At 39.5% G+C, this 20,318-nt stretch overlaps 1 protein-coding gene across 16 annotated transcripts in view; it reads right to left on the reverse strand.

Annotated features, from left to right (window-relative positions):
- nectin1b (nectin cell adhesion molecule 1b) overlaps positions 1-20,318 on the reverse strand; it is a 221,573-nt gene that overhangs the window by 131,158 nt on the left and 70,097 nt on the right. For all 16 annotated transcript variants that reach the window (XM_044120468.1, XM_044120477.1, XM_044120471.1 and 13 more), the window contains exons 2-5: positions 13,554-13,922; positions 9,624-9,923; positions 8,635-8,752; positions 53-204 (exon numbers count right to left, since the gene is read on the reverse strand). In XM_044120468.1, the coding sequence (XP_043976403.1) occupies positions 53-204; positions 8,635-8,752; positions 9,624-9,923; positions 13,554-13,922 (939 nt within the window). The remainder of the gene's footprint in view (positions 1-52; positions 205-8,634; positions 8,753-9,623; positions 9,924-13,553; positions 13,923-20,318) is intronic.

Below are 20,318 nucleotides of genomic sequence, written 5' to 3' on the forward strand. Positions count from 1 at the left end.
CAGAGTTATCGAAGGCAGAGAGAGCGGAAACGGGAGCCGTGTTTTCGCCTACCGGTAATGTTGACGTCCACGACTCCGGTGCGCGTCCCGATGCCGTTGATCGCGACGCAGACGTAGGTTCCGGCCAGGTCGTAGGTCACGGGCCCCTTGAAGAACAGGGTGTTGTTTTTGATCTCCACGTTGCTGGGTAGCGAGCCGTTCAGACTGTCGAAAAGAATAAAGAAAAAAAAAAAAAAAGGCAGTGATGCAGACCACATAAAAAGACGGAATTACTCCAAGCCACAAAAAAACAGAGAAAAAAAATCTCTTTAAGGCATATAAAAAAAATCTGGAGCGGCGAACAACCCTGCATGTGGGGGTGAGATAAATACCAGGAATATTTGACAGCACTGTACTTCAGATGTCATCCATCAAATCCTAATAAAATTATGAGGACAGGGAATCCCAGCCGGTCCTAACAGGTAACGTATAGCTGATGCTGGAGGACAAGCTGTTTCGGCACGAGGAATACAAAACAGACAGGAAAGGAAAGGGGGGGAGATCTGCTTTCTCATCTACAGCCCAGCTCACATGGCTGAACTTAAAACTCGAGGGAGCTGTCAGAAGAGGCAGCTGATCAAGCGATAAATACAGACTCTACCAAGTGCCGGGCTTTTATTGAAGACTGCCCATTTCTCCTGCCTAAAGGTGTTTGCCTTTATGGTTCACTATCTCTGCTGCGCTCAGACTCGCCCGTGTCCTTTTGATCAGGCCAGCCCACTTTAAGGTCACAGATCATGAACGCGGGAACCCGTCCACTCTATTATCCGGGCCGACTTTTCACAGCGCCCGCAGGCTCAAAAGAGGTTTCCCCTTTCAGGACAATTAGCCGTTTCCCGTCGCCTTCCACCCGATCGGCTTCATCGGCTGCCCTGAATGGACTCGACTTAAGAAGTGTTACAATTGCGTTAGCGCTGAATAGTTCTCCAGCCTGACTGTGGTGACAATGAGGACGCCGGCTGAAAAGATATTCTGTCATCGCTCCTGGGTCACAGGGAAAGAGAGAGACTCTGAGAGACGCTGCTGTGCGAGGACATTAAAAACAATATGGCGCTCCATTTACTGAAGTGAGAGAAAAACAGGATGAGATTACAGAGAGAAAACAAAATTAGGCCTCATGCTAACAACGGTCACCAAACAGGCACTTGAGCTGTGCTTTCAACGAGGCTCTTAAATGACAGGGGCAGTGAGTGTAATTAATATTTCGCTACAGGAAATAAAACAAGATCCAGATCAGGACGGTCTAAAATAAAATCAAAAACAAGTTTCTTCACCTAATTCAAAACTTTATACACATTCTTACACTCACATCTGTGAAGTTCTCTGTTTATTATTTAACATTTTTAAAAGGTAATTATTAAAGTGGACTAGAAATATATTTTTTAATACTTTTTCTGGATGGATGGATGGATGGATGGATGGGCAGGTGGCAGATAGATGCATCAACCAATAAAAATAGTTGGATGTATAAAGAGATGGATGGATGGATGGATGGATGGATGGACAGAAGAAAGGATTGGTGGACCAATAAAAAGTGTAAGGTGGGCAGAGGGATGGAAAGATGAATGGATGGATGGGGAAGTGTTAAATGGATGGGTGGATGGACGAAGAAAGGGAAGTATGTATTTATGGATGGATGGATGTATGATGGGTGAATGGATGGATTGGTGAATGGATGTATGGATGGATCAATAAAAATGAATGGATGGGTGGATGAGTGAAAGATAGGTGGAGAGATACATGATGGATGGATTGAGGAACAAAGGGATGAAAGGATGATTGAAGGATGGACAGATGAACCAATGAAAACTGTAGAATGTTTGGACAAGGGGATGGAAAGATGGATGGATGGACAGAAGAACGGATTGATGGGCCAATGGTTGGATGGATGAAGAGAGGGATGTATGTATGAATGGATGGATAAACAAGACCAGGAATAAAACTGAAATACTATAAATACAAAGTTCAGACTTTACCCTACAATGTGGGACCTTTGTGGTTCGAATCTATTTCTGAGGACAAAGCAATAGGAAAAGCTGAGCATGAGTAGATTTTCCATTGGTCACCTTAGTGAGGCAATTGCTGCGAGACGGCAAACAACCCTCAATACAGTATGTCACGATTCAATAATCAGTTAACTTGTGAACCTCCTTCAAATGCTGAGTTCTGCAAAGCTCAATTGATTTGCTGTAGAAATGAAAGGCTTGCAAACTGCGATTCACCACTGGTTCTGCCATGACCAGCATTGCCTGCATGTGTGAGGGTGTGCGCGTGTATGCGTGTGTGTGACTGAGTGTGTGGGCATGAATGGAGCCTGAGGGGCTGCAAAATAAAAGACTAACAAACAGCTTGAGAGCGATACGGATTCTTTGATGACTGGCTGGGCTCCTCATGTATGCAGTGTCTGTGTACAGAAGTTGGTGTGAGGAGGCTGCAGCATCCTCACAACTCTGTGTCAGTATAAACTGCATCGTTATTTTAGGAGGAAAAACTGAGGGAAAATACACCCTGTAATTAAAGGTAGAACACCTTTACATGGAGCTTTGCCTCGTTCACTCAAAGTATTTGGGGTCCTAGCAGTAGGAATATCACAGTACACCTAGCTAACAACATGAAAGGACACCCCGGGTCCTTCAAAACAAAACGACAAAAGAATTTGGCAATATTTGTGGGAAAACAAAACCTAATGAAGTCCAGTTCTTTCAGATTTTACACTAGAAAGGATAAAATTCAAACAGTTGGCACTGCTAAGAAGCTATAAAGGGGACGCTATGCTTAGCTACGTTAGCAACCATGGGTAATATCTTAACAATGCATATTCTTATTTCTTCTTTTATTGTTCTACTGAATACCCAAAAAACAGTTGAGGCTTTTTAATCGATACTTTCGCTGGATTTTGCTGATAAACAGTCCTAATTAGCTAAACAACTCAAGAGCTACTTCCTTTCTTACTCCAAAATAAAAGTCTCAAAGAAAGCTACAACATGGGGTAACTGTCCATCTCTAATTACAATCAAAAGAACTCATTCTTTATCCCCTTGAGTCCTAAGTTTGAAATCTCCACCTGGATTTTTTTTTTGTTGTTGCTTATTTTAATTGTATGAAGTTCTTTAAATGTCCAGTGAGTTAAATATATTGCCCACTTATCAATAACAACTGGAACTTTCAATATCTAGAAGTTATTTTCAAAATTTACTATTTATCTATTAAGAGTTCCCGTCATATTAATTTCACTCCCTGCTACGGTGGGAGTGAAATTACCGTAATAACTTGATATTGGATGGAAAGCGCAGCGTCTCCGCTTCCAGAAACCATTGGAATTTTTCAGCTAGCAAAGTGTCATGGAGTTACGGTACTGCAAACCTGACTGTGTCAAGCTGACAGGTTCGGTCTAGACGGGTTAAATTGTGTATAAAACCATCCTAATAATTTTATACATCACAGAAAAATGCAGAAGTTACATAAAAATCTGCTGACGGCTGACTGGAAGTTTATTCTTTAGCCTTGCTCACATTTTCCGTCCTCCTCTTGTGTGAACTCTGGATTTAATAAATTGTGGTCAAATTCAAAAGCAAAATCCAGAGAGGGGGACCAACAAAATTTCAATACCTGCCTGTGGAAAAACACAGAGCACTCATAACATCACTTGGACTGCTGAAATAGGATTTTTGTTTTCCAACAAAGGAAATCTTAAAAGACTCTAAGAAGTATATATTTTAAATCTGACACGTACATTAAATCTTTTGATGCAAATGGAGTGACAATTGTGGCATTTGGGTTGCAGTGCTGCTTGTGGTTGTAATTAATGGGAAGAAGCTGCCCTAAAGAGGCCAACTGTGGGGATGTCCAAAAATTTTTCATCTGAGATTCTGCAAAATATCAAGGAAAAGCTATAAAAAGGACATATTAATAAGCCAAGTTGAGTCTTGCCAGACTGATCTTCCAAACCTACTGCCACAAGTTCGAAGCAAAATAATCTCAAATGTCCTTATGGCCAGGAGGAAAGCCAGGGGCCTCAAAATGCTGTTTAGAAAGGACCCAAAGGAGGACAGAAATAATTGAGGTACTTACTGGCATCTGTTGGGAGAAAAGTTTAATCTAACGCAACATCACCATAGTCTGAACCTAAGTTAAAAAGGTCTACACCGATTTTAAGGACAGGAGTTTACACGTTTGGCAAACAACAACCTCTAAAGATGTAATGGTGGGTCACCAAATTCTTCACTCACTTATAACTGCCTAAACAAAGCGATCTTAAAAGCCTTTGTGGCCTCCATGAAAGCAGAACAAGCTGTGCTTTTTCAAACAAACTGAGGTTTGAATATCCCTTTAAAAGGCTATTAAGTATCTGTGAATTTCAGCCACTGCTACTGGCGACTGAAGAAATTAACAAACAGTTGTCTTATTGTGGCCTTTAATCAACATGACTAATAGAATCTCATTTTCAGAGCAGAGATAAGCAAGCTAGCTAATTGGAGTCGAGTTTGAAGTAATCACACTGTGAAATGCATTAATAACAAAATACAGATTTCTTGATTCAAGCAGGGCTTTGTCTTTGAGAAACCGAAAATGCCTTTAAGGATGCGAAGGGGTTTTCTGGTCTGCTGGAAAATAGCTTTTTAATGAAAGGGGAAGGGAAAAAAAGAGAAAATTATAAAGTCTGAAATCTTATCACACAAGTAATTTAGCTGTAAGTGATAATAATGAACTCTTGAGCCTCATTTTCTCATCTTGTGCCCACTTAGAAAACTAAAGGATGCCCTGAGAAGAAAACATTTTCAAAACAAACGATAAAGTTCAAACAGAACAGATATTTCTGCCCGGTAACCATTATTCTCAGCTGCAAGAGCAGTGTGTATTTTAAGGTTCAGAAAAGAAACTATGAAGGAAAAATATCTGCAGATGGTAAAAATAACAACTGCAACTGGGACAGTAATGAAAGAAAGTCAAATATACAACTGGAAGTCTGGGAAAAACGTGTGTATTTGTACCAGTGGTAATTAGAATTGACTACACCTTCTTGTTGGAAGTGTTTATGATGCTGTCCTGCTCCATCGTTCCCTCACAGCCTGGCGCTGACCTCCACAGTCGAGCCCAGGGGAACCTTCACATCAGATTTGGCTTCTCGTTTTCTGTGCGGCAATGGCCGTCCTCTCCGATCTGTCAGCCCTGTGCCCTCGTCCTTCCAGATCACATCTCCTCCTCCTCCTACTCTTCCCTTCCCATCTCCCCTTGCTTCAGATAAATAAAAAAATACATTATCTTGCTTTCTTATTTTGTGTGTACATCTGGGTTTCTTCTCTGAAAGATATATGAATGTGCAACAAGAAAGAAAATGTGGGGGTGGGGTGGAAACTTTTATGTCTTATTAAAATCTCATTGTTGCTGGAGGAATAGATACAATGAGGCCACAATGGTCTAATAATTCACCTCCGATCCGGGAATGTTGCTCTCAACCTCACCCTCCTGAAGCAATTAAAGGAACAATTGCGACGTTCATCGCGCGGTTTCGACACATAATGTGGGAATATAAAAGTCTAAGCAAATTAATTTGAAAATCCAGCTCAACTTAGTTTTATATTTGATGTTACGTATTGATTAGCTTGATCAACACAAGCTACAGCAAAGACATCAATCATTTACAATTTCAATGCTTCCTTTCTTTTTGTAAGATGGAAACAACAAATTTAATGATTGGCAAAATCATTGAAGTTGCAATTGCTTCATCTTCATAAAGCAATTAAAAGAAACATGGCAGCATTGATCTCTCGGTTTTGAAACGTAATGACTGAAAACCCAGACTGGTATTTGCAGAAATATAATTTAGCTTTTTGCAGGAACTGAATGCTTTTTTCTGGTCATCCACAAGCTTTGGGAAGAAGTCTGGCAGGAGATCTGGCCACGTTTCTTGGCAGAATTGGGTAGAGCTTATTTAAATCACTTTGGTTTCCTGGCACAGGCAGGGCTTTTATAATATATCCATAAACGGAAACCGTTGTTTGTCTGTGATTATAATAACCTGTTGCAACAACAAGTTGTGTTCACTTTCAGAAGCCAAAGATTAAAGATTTTTTAAAACTATTAATTAATTATTTACTCAACTCTTGGGGATAATAAATCATAACATCAGTACTTATTTTCTGTATCAGTGCCCTCTCAGTTCATACTGAGATTAGTTAATGTTTTGTTTCTGCTTTTTCAGGTTTCCAAGCTTTTGCATTCAGTTAAAATGTTCCTGGTCCTTTTAACCAAATTACCTCTAAAGGTGACAATTTGAGTCAGAAAAGTCTAACTTGTTTGATGTTCTAATAGAAAATGATACCTGAATCAGAAATATTTTTTTAGAATGGAAAAAAAACAGGTAACATTTAGCCCTGAAAATATAACTACCAAGAAGTCCAGGGGTGTTTTCGATTCCATTGGAGACCAAACTTACAACATTTGTTACATTTGTTACATTTTCAGCCAGTGTGGTTCTCTTTGACCCGGCAGTGTGAAACAAACCAAGCCTTGTTACCTTTAAGATCATCACAATCAAACTTTCTAACTATTCCGAGAGTCAGAACCAAACATGGTGAAGCAGCTTTTAGTTTTTATGCTCCAACACTCTGGAATAAACTTCCTGCTCACTGTAAGACTGCCCCTACCTTGAGTTTATTTAAAACAAGGTTAAAAACCTTCTTATTTGACATTGCCTATTCTTAAATGTTTGTTTTTAACTATATTCAAACTGTAATATTTTATTGTGTACATTTTTAATCTGTTTGGGCTTTAATTTACTTTCTTTCTATTATCTTCTTGTTGTTTTTAACTTGTTTTGTACAAGCACTTTGAATTGTCCTTGGCTGAAAGGTGCTATATAAATAAAGTTGCCTTGCCTTGCCTTGCCTTTTGAAAAAACTGTTTCCCTCCTCGCCTGTGGTGGCGCTGCACCAAGAACCACTGAAGCGGACAACACAAAAATCTCTGAAGAAGACAGGAGCACAACTTCCTTCTTCAAGAAATGTTAACAAAAGTGGAGCTGGGTCAGATTTAAAAGGTTGTTTTTAGACATTTATTGTCAAGAATCATGTGTTTGTTTTGGTTGTATTTACCCAGAATGCCCTGCGCTGTAGTTTGCTTCCTGCTTTTGGAGCAATCTTAGGTCTAATTGACCTTCACATATGCATTTGAACCTCCCCAGAGTTTACTTAAACCGCATGGAGACCTGGGTTTTTAGGCGGACCAGAGTTCATAGTTTGATTAAGCATTCACACCTCCCTAAAAGAACCGGACTTTCTAGGCAAATGAACAAAAATTTGATTAAGGTGGACTAAGCAGAACGGGTCGAAAGCATGCAAAATTTCTGCTCAGAAGAGTTGTCAAATGTCAAGCCACAAGTTTGCGTAATGATCTTGTTCATATTTTGCTAAATGACATTTATCCAATGTTTTCCCAAAGATTTTCTGGGCCCCCCTATGGATTACAAGAAAATTCCCCCAAAAAAGAGAGATAAAAATTTTTAACTGGGAACACACATCGTTCAACCAGACAATAACCTAAACACACATATATTGTTTTCAAACTCCACTGAAATTTATTTCACACTTCAGGTTGCAACAAAACAAACTACAAACCATCTTTACAGTGAAACTCTTTTATGTAACTGATTTTTTTTTTTTTTTCATTCATCCATACCGCTTCCTGCGCCGTCCCCCAGGGGGCGCGCCCCACACTTTGGGAACCACAGGACTAGAGGGAGTTTATGGGAATATTTCCCAAATAAGTTGAAATGTGTGCTCTCAACTTTTATTTAAAAATAACTGATGTTGTATTATTATTATTTATTATTTCATATTTAAAAGTATTGATGGTCCAAAATCAACATCTATTCTCACCGCGTCATGCTCATGATGAGAATATCTAAATTTACCGCCATTGTTTACATACCTTTTGGATTATATTTCCTACTTATCAGTTCTGAAGTCTCATTCTGAGTAGTTATTCTGAATTTCACCCTCGTCTGTATCTTTTCTTCCTTTTGCCTTCTCTCTGATCATCACCGAATCAGAAATACTGATCTCAGCTGGTATGATGGTTTAATCTACGACGTCTCGGCTTTAGTAGTCGAGGATGAGCCGCTGCCTCCATACCCTGCTGAGAACACAACAGCGCTAACAACAACGCTCTCTCACCTGCATGCTGGCCCAAAGACTTAAAAGCAAAACAGCAAACACAAAGCATAAAGTGTGCACCGTTTGCATTTATCTCTCAGTATCTGTGACTGCCAGGTAGATAGGAGTGTGTGTTGCCGCTGTAATAGGCCCATTGTACTCTGCCTGGGGTTTTATCTTCATTACACGGTGTACAACAAAACACGAGGCTGCTGCTTCTATCTCGGATGATTGGTTTCTTGTGTATAAAAATGTCGTGAAAGTACGTTTTCGTTCAGCATCCTCACTCTGTGAAATGACCCTCCTGCGCCTCAGCAACACCTCCACAACAAGATTTAGTTTTCTCCCACAAATCTCAGGAGAGAGAAACAGCACGCAGTCACGCTACATCTTCTTTTCGGAGCCTTTAAGGGCTTCTGTGACGGGTTTAAGTCAGACTCACAGTTTCCACTGGTAGATCGTCACAGGGGGGTTAGCGTCGGCCCTGCAGGTCAGCTGAACATTCTGACGGTTCAGGTACCAGTTTCCATCAAACCCTTCAATCTTCACCTCGGGTTCATCTGCAAGGAAGGCACAGTGATGTCAGCTCAACCCCTCCAGAACATGATAATAAAACTTCTTGTCACTGTTGCAGCCCTGTTGGATCACAATAAAACTTCAGGAGCAAACAACTCACGCCTCACTTGTTTATGGTTCCAACCAAACGATACGTTGTGCTAAAAGACACCTAACCTTTTATGTGTTTCCATTGTCTGGTATTTAATCAGAGAATGGATTTTAAGTCAGTTTAAGTCATTCAAGCAATTTATTTATTTGCTTAATGTGAGATTAATGAAAGAGAAACTGGATAGGTGAAGATACATGATATTTTTCCTGACATTTCTGCTGTTTCCTCTTGATTCTTTCCATGATGTTGCACAAGAAATCAAGGTTGCCTTTATATACACCCACAGGGGTGTTTCCAATTAACTGCAATGGTAATCTTAGGTGAATTAATTAGTAGTGCACAAAACCACAAGATCAACTGTGCCTAAAGGCAAAGTAATCCCTGTATATATAAATGTTTGATTCTGCTGACCAGAAACAGGAAAAGCTCAGTCTGAATTGATGTCAGAAATTAACTGGAAAAAAAGTTAGGCGTCTTTTTATACAGTGCATGTAGACAACTGAAATAGAATTGTGTAAAGTTTGCTAAAAGAATAAAATCTTCCAATCATAATAGCAGAAGAGTTCAGGAAACTGTCAGAGTCAGACTGATAACAAGCCTGGTGTTTCAGTCTAGATTCTTCTCCGCATGAATGTTTAATCTACTAGTTTTGACTTGAAATATGAAGCATTTCAGCTCGTTTGCTGTGTACTTCAGAAGCTGCAATGACATAAACTTATGGTTGGAAGAAAAACACAAAACTTCAACAGAAGCAGGTTTCTTACACTGCACGTTGAGCACCACGCTGTCAGTGATCCTCTCGCCCCGGTACGTCACGATGCAGGTGAGCTTCTGTTTGTGCGTCTCGCGGCTCGGGACCACCACGTAGCTGCTCCGTACCGTCACCGTGCCGTTCGGGTTGCGAGTCTCCTGCAAGGTGGCTTCCCCCTTCAACAATGTGCTCCACTTGATCGTGCTTGGAGGCTTCCCGTTGGCCGAAGTGCAGGTGGCAACGGTCATGTTGCGCTTCTTACCCCTGGCCACGATTGTTGGGCTCGTTAGGGTCATCCGAGTCATTGGCCGAGCTGAAGAAGTGAAACAAATAACATGACCGCCATGTTGAAAGATACGAACTAACCGATGACTGATCTTGATGGACTTAAACAAATGAGGTGGACTGGTAGCTTTAGCATACTAACAAAGACTGAGAAAAGGTCATGTATGCTTTTTTTGTGAAAGCAAACATGTTTAATACAATTTGTATCCAAACAATGAAATATTATAAGTTTATATCATAATATCATAAAATCAACTGAAAATCTATTTGACTAGCTGTTAGCCTTTGACCTCACCCATTTGTTTTCATTTAAAAACACCAAGGATAAAAGACTGGACTGAAAGTAATTGTAATGAAATGCACTTTAAAGAAAAGTACTTTCCTAAAAAGTAAAGGTGTATATTATCTTAGCAGTAGTAATGCTAACCTCTCATAATTAGCAGAGTTAGCAGATTAATTAGCTAGGTAAAATCTTTAGCATTTTAAGGTAAAGACACCTTATCAACCTTCATTGACAGTCTTCATTGACAATAACTAATCTGTAGCATACAGTGTGACATTTGCCTGTAATACAAATACAGTGGCCCCCCATCCATTATCAGTTCAGTATTCACAATTTACATTTTTTTTCTATAGACCGCAACTTTAGTTTGTTTGCAAAAAAATTTGCTTCTTTGTGGAAATATTAATATATTCTAATTAAATGCATCTTGGGAAGCTGAAACAGCTACGTGCAATTCTACTTGACATATTATTGGCTGGCATTTGTTTAAACTATTAAAATAAGCAATTATAAGCATTTTAAGAGGAGGTCTCAATTATTTGCTGATTTTAGCTATTCACAAACAGCTGTGGTCTCTGACCCTTGCAAATACCAGGAGTCCACTGGCAGTTAATAAACTTTCATGGCAGGAAGGCTACGGGAAAATTAGTTTTAATTTGGGTAATCATAGTACTAACGAGGAATAACAATAAGGGTTAGCATTAGCACATCCAAGCTTCACATAGCTGTGAATTAGAAGCTGGTCACAGGACTCTGATCAGTGGATCTTTATTAAACCATCTCAGTGAGGGAGAAGAGTGACTACTTCATCTACAATCACGTATGAAGTAGATGAAACTAAAGGGCTGGGATGAAAATAGTGTTAAATCCAGCCTCTTTCCCTCCTCAAAGGCAAAGGAGTTGTCAAAGCTAGATTTGCCTACCCAAATGCGCAGTCATCCAATTTCAGTCCTTTGTGGGTTGCCAATTAGCAATCTACTATCGGCACATCAAAAGGCAGGCTTGAGTTTAAGCGAATGCATAACTGAAAGCGATAAAAGAAGAAGCCCCTTTGAACACTGATGGTTGGTTATCTGCATGTAGGTTCCTGACGTTTATGACGCCGCCTGAAAAGTCCTGGGGAGGCAGAGAGGCATAAAATGTGAACCAAGAGCTGACAACAAGTGCTCAGGGAACAGGGACTTCTCAAGTCAAGTATTCTTTTCTCCTTTTTGCTGGGATTCCGTAGAAAATACACCAGCACTTAATTACAAATTTAGTCTCTAATCTGAGTTAGCCAACAACCTTTTCAAAACTGCTACTTTTCAAGATAAACTACATCTCAAGCGCTGCTTTTTCCCTGCTGGATGGGACAGTTCAAATCAAATTACACTCTCTGAAGTGGCCTTATTGATTTCCGTCTCACCTTTCATTTTTAGCGACTATTCTCTGCTGCGGTTTCCTGTTTTATAATCTCATTTCGGTGTTAATGTGCCCATCATCCACATTAGAAGTGGGATTTTCACAACAAGAACAGTGTGTTCTGCAGAGGAATGAGGGCCTTGGAGACCGACTGGGTCATAGGTGGCTGGAAATTTGTTTCAAATGCTCTGACCTTCACTGTAAATAACAAAGTTACAGTACCTCATGAAGGTATTCCCTTAAACTTGTACACATTTTGTCTTGTTGCAACAAGAATTTTCAATGTATTCTCTTGTGATTTTATGGAATAAACCAACCCAAAGTAGACAATTTCAGATCAGAGAAATACTGTTAATATTCTCTAACAAATGTCAAAATGGTTTACAATAATGCCTTATTTTCTGTGTAATTAAACTATAGCCTCTATTTAATATTTAGGGGACTTCTGTAGACAATTGTTTCCATGTATGTATACCTTTTTGAATAAAAAAAAGTATACATTCACAATTATGCACCACATTGTGTTGATCTGTCATAAATTCTCATAAAATTTTATTAGCATATTCCCACCAACGGTTTTTTTAATGCACTTTATGAAATATCTCATTAGAAACTGTTGATAACACTGCAAAATAACACAAAAAAAACTCCTTGAGGTGGTTTTTTCCTTTTCCAAGAATGAATTAATTTGCACAAAGCTAAATGGAAACACGTTTGCCAAAGAAGTTGTGACGAAGTGAACTTTCCCATCCGCTGCTGGTGGGTCTGTGGCTTACCAGAGGCACAAAACTCAGGGAAATTTCAAAGTCCAAACCTCCAGAACAAAGGGAAGAACTCTCCATTTTTCTAAAATGTGTGTTTCGTGCTAGTTTGCAACCTCATTTATTGCTGCAATGTGTAACAAAATGCGACAAAATTACGCTCTGCTTAGTCTGGTTGACTCCCTCTAAACCAGTAGATAGAAACACGCCACATTCACAATTTCTTTGCGACATTTCAAAAGTTTGCTTAAAATTTGCATAACATTTGGGTGGAAACATAGTTACTGATGGTTATTTTACAAAATGTGAGAAAGTTCAATGGATGGAAATATTTCTGAGATGCCAAAATAGTGGAGGAGCATCTTAAAATACTCTGAAATATAATCAAACTTCCTTTAAGACAGAGATTTCTGTGAAGGAAATCTCTGAACTTGGCTTTTAGTTTGACACTATTATCTGATTCAGAAAAAATGTGTTGTTCAGTTTCTGTTGTAAGTCAAACAGAAACCTAATTTGTTTACAGATTTCAGATCACCTCAGATAAGCAAAAAACCGTTTGAAGAAGAACCTTCTTAACTGATGTTGAGATGTTTAACTTGTTTCATTTCCTGGATTAAAACACCTCTGATTCAGAGTAACAGTTGCACAATTATGTTCTGGTAAATCAACAACTTGTCAAAGCTTGTAGTAGCAGTTAGGCAGCGGTTTGAATGCTTTTCCTATTTCTAAATTTATTCCATCATATTCAAGGAGTTTGCTTTTTTTTGACAATTTTGAGAGATTAACGCCGGAAGAGATTACTGAACTCTCAGCAAATTAAGAAAATGTGCATTTAACCAAAGCAAACAGTCAAAGAAAACATCTGCATCAATTAGCGAACTCAAGCAATGAAAATACAAACAGTGCCCTCTGAACTAAGTTTAACTAAGGGGCAAAGAATTAGCAATAACCTTTGCTTATTCACCTTATTATTGTGCATTATTGATGTCTCTGAAATGCTTTCCTTGAGCAAAAAAAAAATGCTCTCGACCCTTTTAAAAAGGTCTTATTTTAATATAGAAACCTTTCACTGAACACAAAAGACTTTATTCAGAACCGTTTGTTTAATCCAGCAACTATTTCTATAGAAGTTAATATCAGATGAGGCCTTGGTTGAAGTAAAAGAACCAACTGAAACAAAAACAGCGGTGGTGATAGGACTCTTAATGCTTACCAAACACAGTGAGGTTGACCATGTTCTCCCTGTTGCCCGCCGGAAACGTGGTGTACTCGCAGATGTAGGCCGCCTCGTCGGACAGCTGCAGGTTGGAGAACACAATGGTGGTGTCCTCCATCTGGTGGCGCTGGAGAGCAGCCGCCTGCTTGAAGCCCACACGCTCCTTGAAGGGCGACAGGATGGAGACGCCCAGGGTTGGGTTGGCGGTGGCAACGTTATGCTTGGTGCCGTTGGACAGCTTCTGCCAGGTGACCTGGGAGATCTTCACCGGCGGATTGCTATTGACGAAGATGCAGCGCAGTTCCACTTGTGTGCCCACAAAGCCAGACTTACTGGAGTCCATCTGTACACTCTGTCCATTTACAGCTGTACAAAGAGAGAGAAAGAAAGAGAGGAGAGGGAAAAAAAATTAATTACAATTAACAAGAGTCCGAGGCCAAGCACCAGCTCTTCAGTCAATAGCAAGTACATGCACTAAGAGTCAAAGAGTCAATTCAGCTTCCTGGAAACTAGATCCACAGTCACAGTCCACCTCGTGGATTCAACCACACACTCCTCTTTGTCGGATATATCTATTCCCTATATCTTTGTGAAAAAAGTTGGGAACATGCTATTATCATAATGGGCACATTCACACAGCCTTGTCTTTGTCTACGAGGCTCCTGTTTCTGATGAGATGGGCGGGTTGAGCAGGAACCAATGCATCGCTAATGAACAAGTACAAGGGCAGAGTTGGAGCCAAGTCATCGAGCGCCGCGCTCCCCTCCATCCCGCCCAGCAACGCACCGGGTAGCCCATTGTAATTTTAATTACTTTTTACACACAAATACCTCAATGATTGCCTGGAGCTCCTATTAAAAGACACAATGTGGAGTCCGTGCAAAACAATGAGAAGGCACGCATTAGCTATAATAAAAACTCGACAATCACACACCTCTTCCTTTCTGGGTATGCCCGTAGGGAGGTTGGTAGCAAAAAGGAAAACAATCAGTTAGCGAGGATGGATGATTAACCTCATCTGTTCTTCGGAGTTTATTTCATGCAGTGCCCTCTGCGTTTGTTGGGACTCTTGTTTTTAAAAAATGTGTAGAAATAGAAATGTAATGGCGTAGGGTTTTATTACAGCAGAAATGTTTTGGGAAATTAAATTGTTAATTTGAGTATATTTATTAAGTGGAGGGTGGAGAAATACTAATTGAATAATTGTTATTCTTCAAAGCTACACTTCTTATTGGCACCTGCAACAATTACAGTGCAATAAATATAACTGGAGCATTTGTAGGCGTCTGCTTGGTTGTTCTATGTAAATGTTTCAGGACACAGAGGTCAATGTCTCTTGGCAAACCTAAAAACATATGAAAGACATGAAAGCCTTCCATTCAAGTAAGGCAAATGCAGTTTGATCTTCGAAAGCGAGGAAATACAAGAACATATCTACCCATATCCTAAAATAACTGGAGATGAAACAAAAATGAATGAAAACTTAAGTTTAGTGTGCCAACCCGAAGCGTTATCAGGATGAGAAGAGTGAAAATCTCCAAACCTCACTGTTATAAAAGTGTAGGTTTTTCTTTTAAATAAAGATGATTTATTTTATGTATCAGGGTGTTGTGTTTATTCAACAAATACTAAACCAAACTTTTTTAAAAGCTGCTTTTACATCGCTTTTAATGTTTGTGGTAATTAAATTACCACCAGCTCAATTTATCAGAATTTAACATGCAAAAATGAGCAACCCTTCATCAGTGCAGAAGGAGCATCTGCATAGCATAACATGGAGATAAATGTCATTATCGGGTTATTGCTGTAACATTTGCAAAGTGTATAAGTTTCAAAGATTTTCTTGGAAATTTTCCAAAATCTCCTGCAGTCTAGGTTTAGCGGAAAATTCAACTGCAAACCCTGCAAAAATTAGATGTGTTAAAAAAAAAAAAGTAAAAAGCTTACTGAATGTGATTAGGGACAGCTGACTTTTTAAAAGTTTTGTTTGCACTAAAGAAATCTATTCAACAAAGGCTGGACAGGAGGAAGGAAGAGAGAGAAGTGGAAGACGTGACTGGGAATCGACCTGGGACAACTGCGTTGAGGACTGTAGTGTCTGTACATCGTGCAACTCCTCTACAACTTCTGTCCTTGTTATTATAAATGGAAACCAAGTATATTTGATTTCAGTCACTAATAAGGCAAAAGAAGCTATTTAGAGAATTTAACTTTGTCTCAGCAACTTTATACTATTTTAAACCCATTCAAATGAATTCCTCTGTTGTTTATATTCTGAATCATTTTAAATCTGGACTCTGTAGTGAGTGAAATCAGAACAGACGTTCCATTGGAGGGCCTTTGCCTCTCGTTGCCTTCAACACGTCTTTGTTTTCCCAGGCTCTGATTTACATCCCTTTCCAGGTGAGCTCTGGTGATGTCCCATTTCCTCATCCGACAGCCCCCGGCCAAGCTTGTATTTACAACCATCCGCAGCTATAATTATCTCCTATGGATAGACAAGGACCCACAGGAAGAAAGGCTGGGATTTTCTCTGTTAATCACCATGGCCTCATAAAGCCACGAGTCGTGAACCGAGAGAAAATATGTCTCGAGTGACAGAGCCGAGGCCTGAACACACAGCCCGCAAACAGAGTGGCTCTTTAACAGGGAACATCGGCGCCGCAGTGATGGATAATCGCTACCTTCTGTTTCCACAGGGTGGGGGGAGTTTAAATATATATAAAAGAGATCCATTGCTCTAAAATAATATCCGGTTTTGTCAATCTGAGAAGAATATGAAGGAAAGCGGAGAAAACTATCTCAAGCAGACGCAGCAGTTGTTATGTTAAGATTTCGACTTGTAAAAACCGCAGGTAGTCAGCCGAAGGACATCGGGGCACAATGCAGCCTCGAAGGAGAGGAAATGATGCAGACTCTGGGTGGAAAACTATTAAGATAAACAGAGTTGTTGGTGGGTTTTTTTTTTACCGTCTTTCACAGTGGGCGTATAACCCTCATGGTGATTTGAGCGCTGGAGAGCAGCGCATTATGAGAGAGAGGCAATTTCAATCTATTGTTATATGCTTTCAGTCAAACCCTGCCTTTGCAGCCGACTTCAAATCATATAAAACAAACTGACAACCTTTTGAAGTTGCTGAGCACACATCATCTTTCATTTCCGTCTGAACACATCAGAAAAGGGCTTCTGATGACAGATTGATTCACTAATACAGTTTGACAGAAAGGACTGGCAACCTTGTCATGTGTACCTTAAGAACCACCTGTGTCCTCGTACAGCCCAAGGCAATGCTTTACTCCCATTTGATCACGGCTTAGATTACCAGTTACGGCAACTATAGTGTGATATTTTCCGAAACAGCAAACACAATTTACTTTTGGGCGACACTAGTTAAAGTTTAATCTTAAGTTGGAGCGAAGCGGGGGAGCTGTAAAAACCCATAAATGTGTGCCTGGTCTTATCTAAGCCGCTTCGCTGAGAAAACAATAACGGCACACAAAACGTGCAGCTCCTCCCTCCTCGTTCTGCTAGTCCTTCTTTCGGGTCTGATGCCACCATCTTACATTGTTGTAAAAAATTGTTTTTGACACTATTGCATAATTTAGATAAAACAAACGCAAGACAGAGATAAGACCACAACTGTCCGCAATTCATTAAAATTGGGAGATGCCAATTAAAATATTTCAAACACCAAACGTACCTTAATAAGCATGAATGCACACAGTGGTGACAGTCTTAGCACTACAGCAGAAGCTAATATCTACAGTCTTCCTTATCCCTGCCCTTTGTTTGGGGTGCAGCCAATTAAACCTGTCACAATAGGTAATAAATCAATTAATTGCATGAAAAATTAAAACGAGCTCGATAATTTACATTTGCATGATTGTTTGTTTTTCTCATGTCAGTCTTTCTTCCAAACACTGGATGACAAAAAGCTTCAGTTTGGTGCTCTGGTCTCAACTTAACCCCTTATTTGAAGGACAGTTTTGTTTACAGAAACTTCAGTGTCGATTTTATTTCTTACTTTGTTTACTTATTTTGGATGTTTAAAATATCTTCCAGTTCCAGTGTTAAATGTTTGCTATAAATGCAAGTTGACTGATCTTTGAGATGCTTTACTTGCTACAACTTGAAAACGGTCTCAAAACAATAATATTATTGTCTATCGCAAAAACTTCTGCAAACTTCCAGCAAAATTTGTTATTGTGACAAGGAAAATGAATGTCACTTTTGGATTGGCTGCTCAGCCAATAGTGCAAAAGATAGTATTGAGCACAAGTATTTCAGGTTCTCAGCTGTAAATAATTGTGAATATTTTCAAAATCCTACACAAAAATAAAAGAATGCAAACTAGTGGATGTCAGTTTGCTGTATTCACACAGTAAATACCTTTAAATTTCATAATAAGTTATGAAATGGGAAAATCCGCTGATGTAAAAGTTTCACTACACCTGTCGGGGAATATTTTATGAGGGATCAATAATTTTTGAGGACTTACTGACAAATATTAATTTATTTAGTTCTTATTCAAAGCATATTCTATGGCTTTAAATATTGAGTAATAATAAATATTGAATATCGAGTATGGGTGCGGTGGGATTAATCACAGGGGGATGATTACTTTTTTTTTTAAATAGTGCAAGATTACTTTAAAAAAAAATTTTTTTCCTAAATAGTGCAAATTTAGATTAAATCTAAATTTAATCTATTTTTTAAATTTAGATTAATAAATAAAATCCTCTTTTCAACACTGTTTTGCATTAATTTAGGCTTTTTTCCAGTATTTATTCATTTTTTAAGGTTTTATTGGCTCTAGTGGCCTTTATTTGATAGTTAATTGACAGGAAAGTAGGTAATGAGAGAAGGGGGAAGATATGCGGCAAAGGTCGCCAGGCCGGGAATCGAACCTGCGACGGCCACGTCGAGGACTAAGGCCTCGTTATATGGTTTGTGGTTAACCCCTGCACCACCACAGTACATCACACTTTTTTCCAGTATTAAAATATTTCTGATTGATTCTGATTCCACAAGTGTGGTCAGAAAAAGCCAAAACAGAAGGTTTTGGGCAAAGGAGCAAATAAAAATGAGGTCCTACAAATGGAAACAAAGGAGAACAAATGCAACCAGCCACATGGTCCAAAACCTTTTAATCAAAGCTTAGGGACGCCCACTGAGACCCTGCTTTGAGAACCATGTCCTCCTCGGCCAATAACTTATTAGAACTGTAATTATAGACTGCACTACGCCATTTCAAAACCATTAAAGAGCACATACAAACCATGCAAGAGGTATTAATGTGATAGATTTCAGGAGGCTTGTAGGAACCAGTGGTGCAGAAAGGGAGGTGGAGCACACCTAGAGGGAGCTAGGCAAAGTAGCAGAGATGCAAAACTGCAGAAAGGGAGAGTGGAACAAAGAGAAAGGTGGAGCTTTAGGGAGATTTGTAGGTGCGCTGCGGGTCTGAGCCTGGATGGCATTATCATTTGTGGAGCTGGAGCTTTGTTCTTGCACTGACAAGAGGGTGACTGGGGGACAGTCATGCTCTAATACACCTGAGGCAACTCTCTGTCTGGCTACAGAGTTGCCAGACAGAGAGCGAGTGAGGCAAATAGAGAAAAAAGGAAGGCTGAAAAAAAAAGCAACAGGACAAACAAATGGAGGTAAAAATATGGCGGAAATTGAAAAAAAAGAGAGACTCGATTCACACCAGGTGAGCTGACTTGGATCAGAGGGGACATTAGGGGGCACCATTAAAACAGCTGTTGTACCGTCTGGCCCTGCACTGATAGCAACAGACTCCAAAGGCCTCGGCACAGCGCTGTTCACAAAACGGTTGAACTGTAATAAAGCCTGGCTTGTCAGGCAGAGAGGAAAGCATGTGCTTTGTGTTGTTTGCATATGGCACTTTGGGACCTAACAGCTTTCAGCTTTCTTACGGCATGTGGACAACGTCCAGGAAAATACAGAGCAGCAACGCGGCTTTCACTGGAACGGGTCCCGATGACTAAAACCGCAAAAGCTTGATTGTACTGAAATTAACCATTTTCAGATATTTTATGACACTGCTGGGAAAAGAAAGATGAATAATAAAACAACATTGATTTCTCTCTGTAACAAATCAAAATGAAAGTGCAATCACATTAACATTTCATATATGCATTTTGTTTCTACTGCTGTGAAAACAAAAACATGAAACTTGTTTCAATCACAAACAATCACAGCAGCATAAAACTCTAAACTGAAAACCGAAATCAGAGGAAGCCTCCTTCCCACAAACTAAAACCTATTTGGGATCTCATAGAACAACTCATAAGTCACCCAGTAAGGGTGGGCTACAATACAATGTTAAGTTATATTAGAGTATATAAAATTATAAACAGGGTTGTTTTGAATGCTGCCTGCTGCACATTTATTGACAGTCATGCAAAGATACATTTTAAAATGTTTTTTTTCCACCTTTGCCAGTTTGGAAAACCATTTCCTATAAGCCGGTTGCCCTTTTGTCCCCACCAATTACTGCATCAGTCCCAACTAAAATTACTCAGAACCATTTCCTGATGGTATATTTCATTTGTTTGAGTCACATAATTACATTTCAGTATGATTCACTACGAGTAGAATAAAGAATACCATGAGATTGTTGGTTGTCAAAACAAATTAGAAGTACGTTTCTCTCATAATCTGAAAAGTAGTTTTGTGACTCAAATAAACATCCACCAGCAAGAGGTTATTGAGAGTTGTTGTGGATTATGGTATCTTAC

Source organism: Gambusia affinis, linkage group LG06 (genome assembly GCF_019740435.1).
Source record: "Gambusia affinis linkage group LG06, SWU_Gaff_1.0, whole genome shotgun sequence".
Lineage (NCBI taxonomy): Eukaryota > Metazoa > Chordata > Actinopteri > Cyprinodontiformes > Poeciliidae > Gambusia > Gambusia affinis.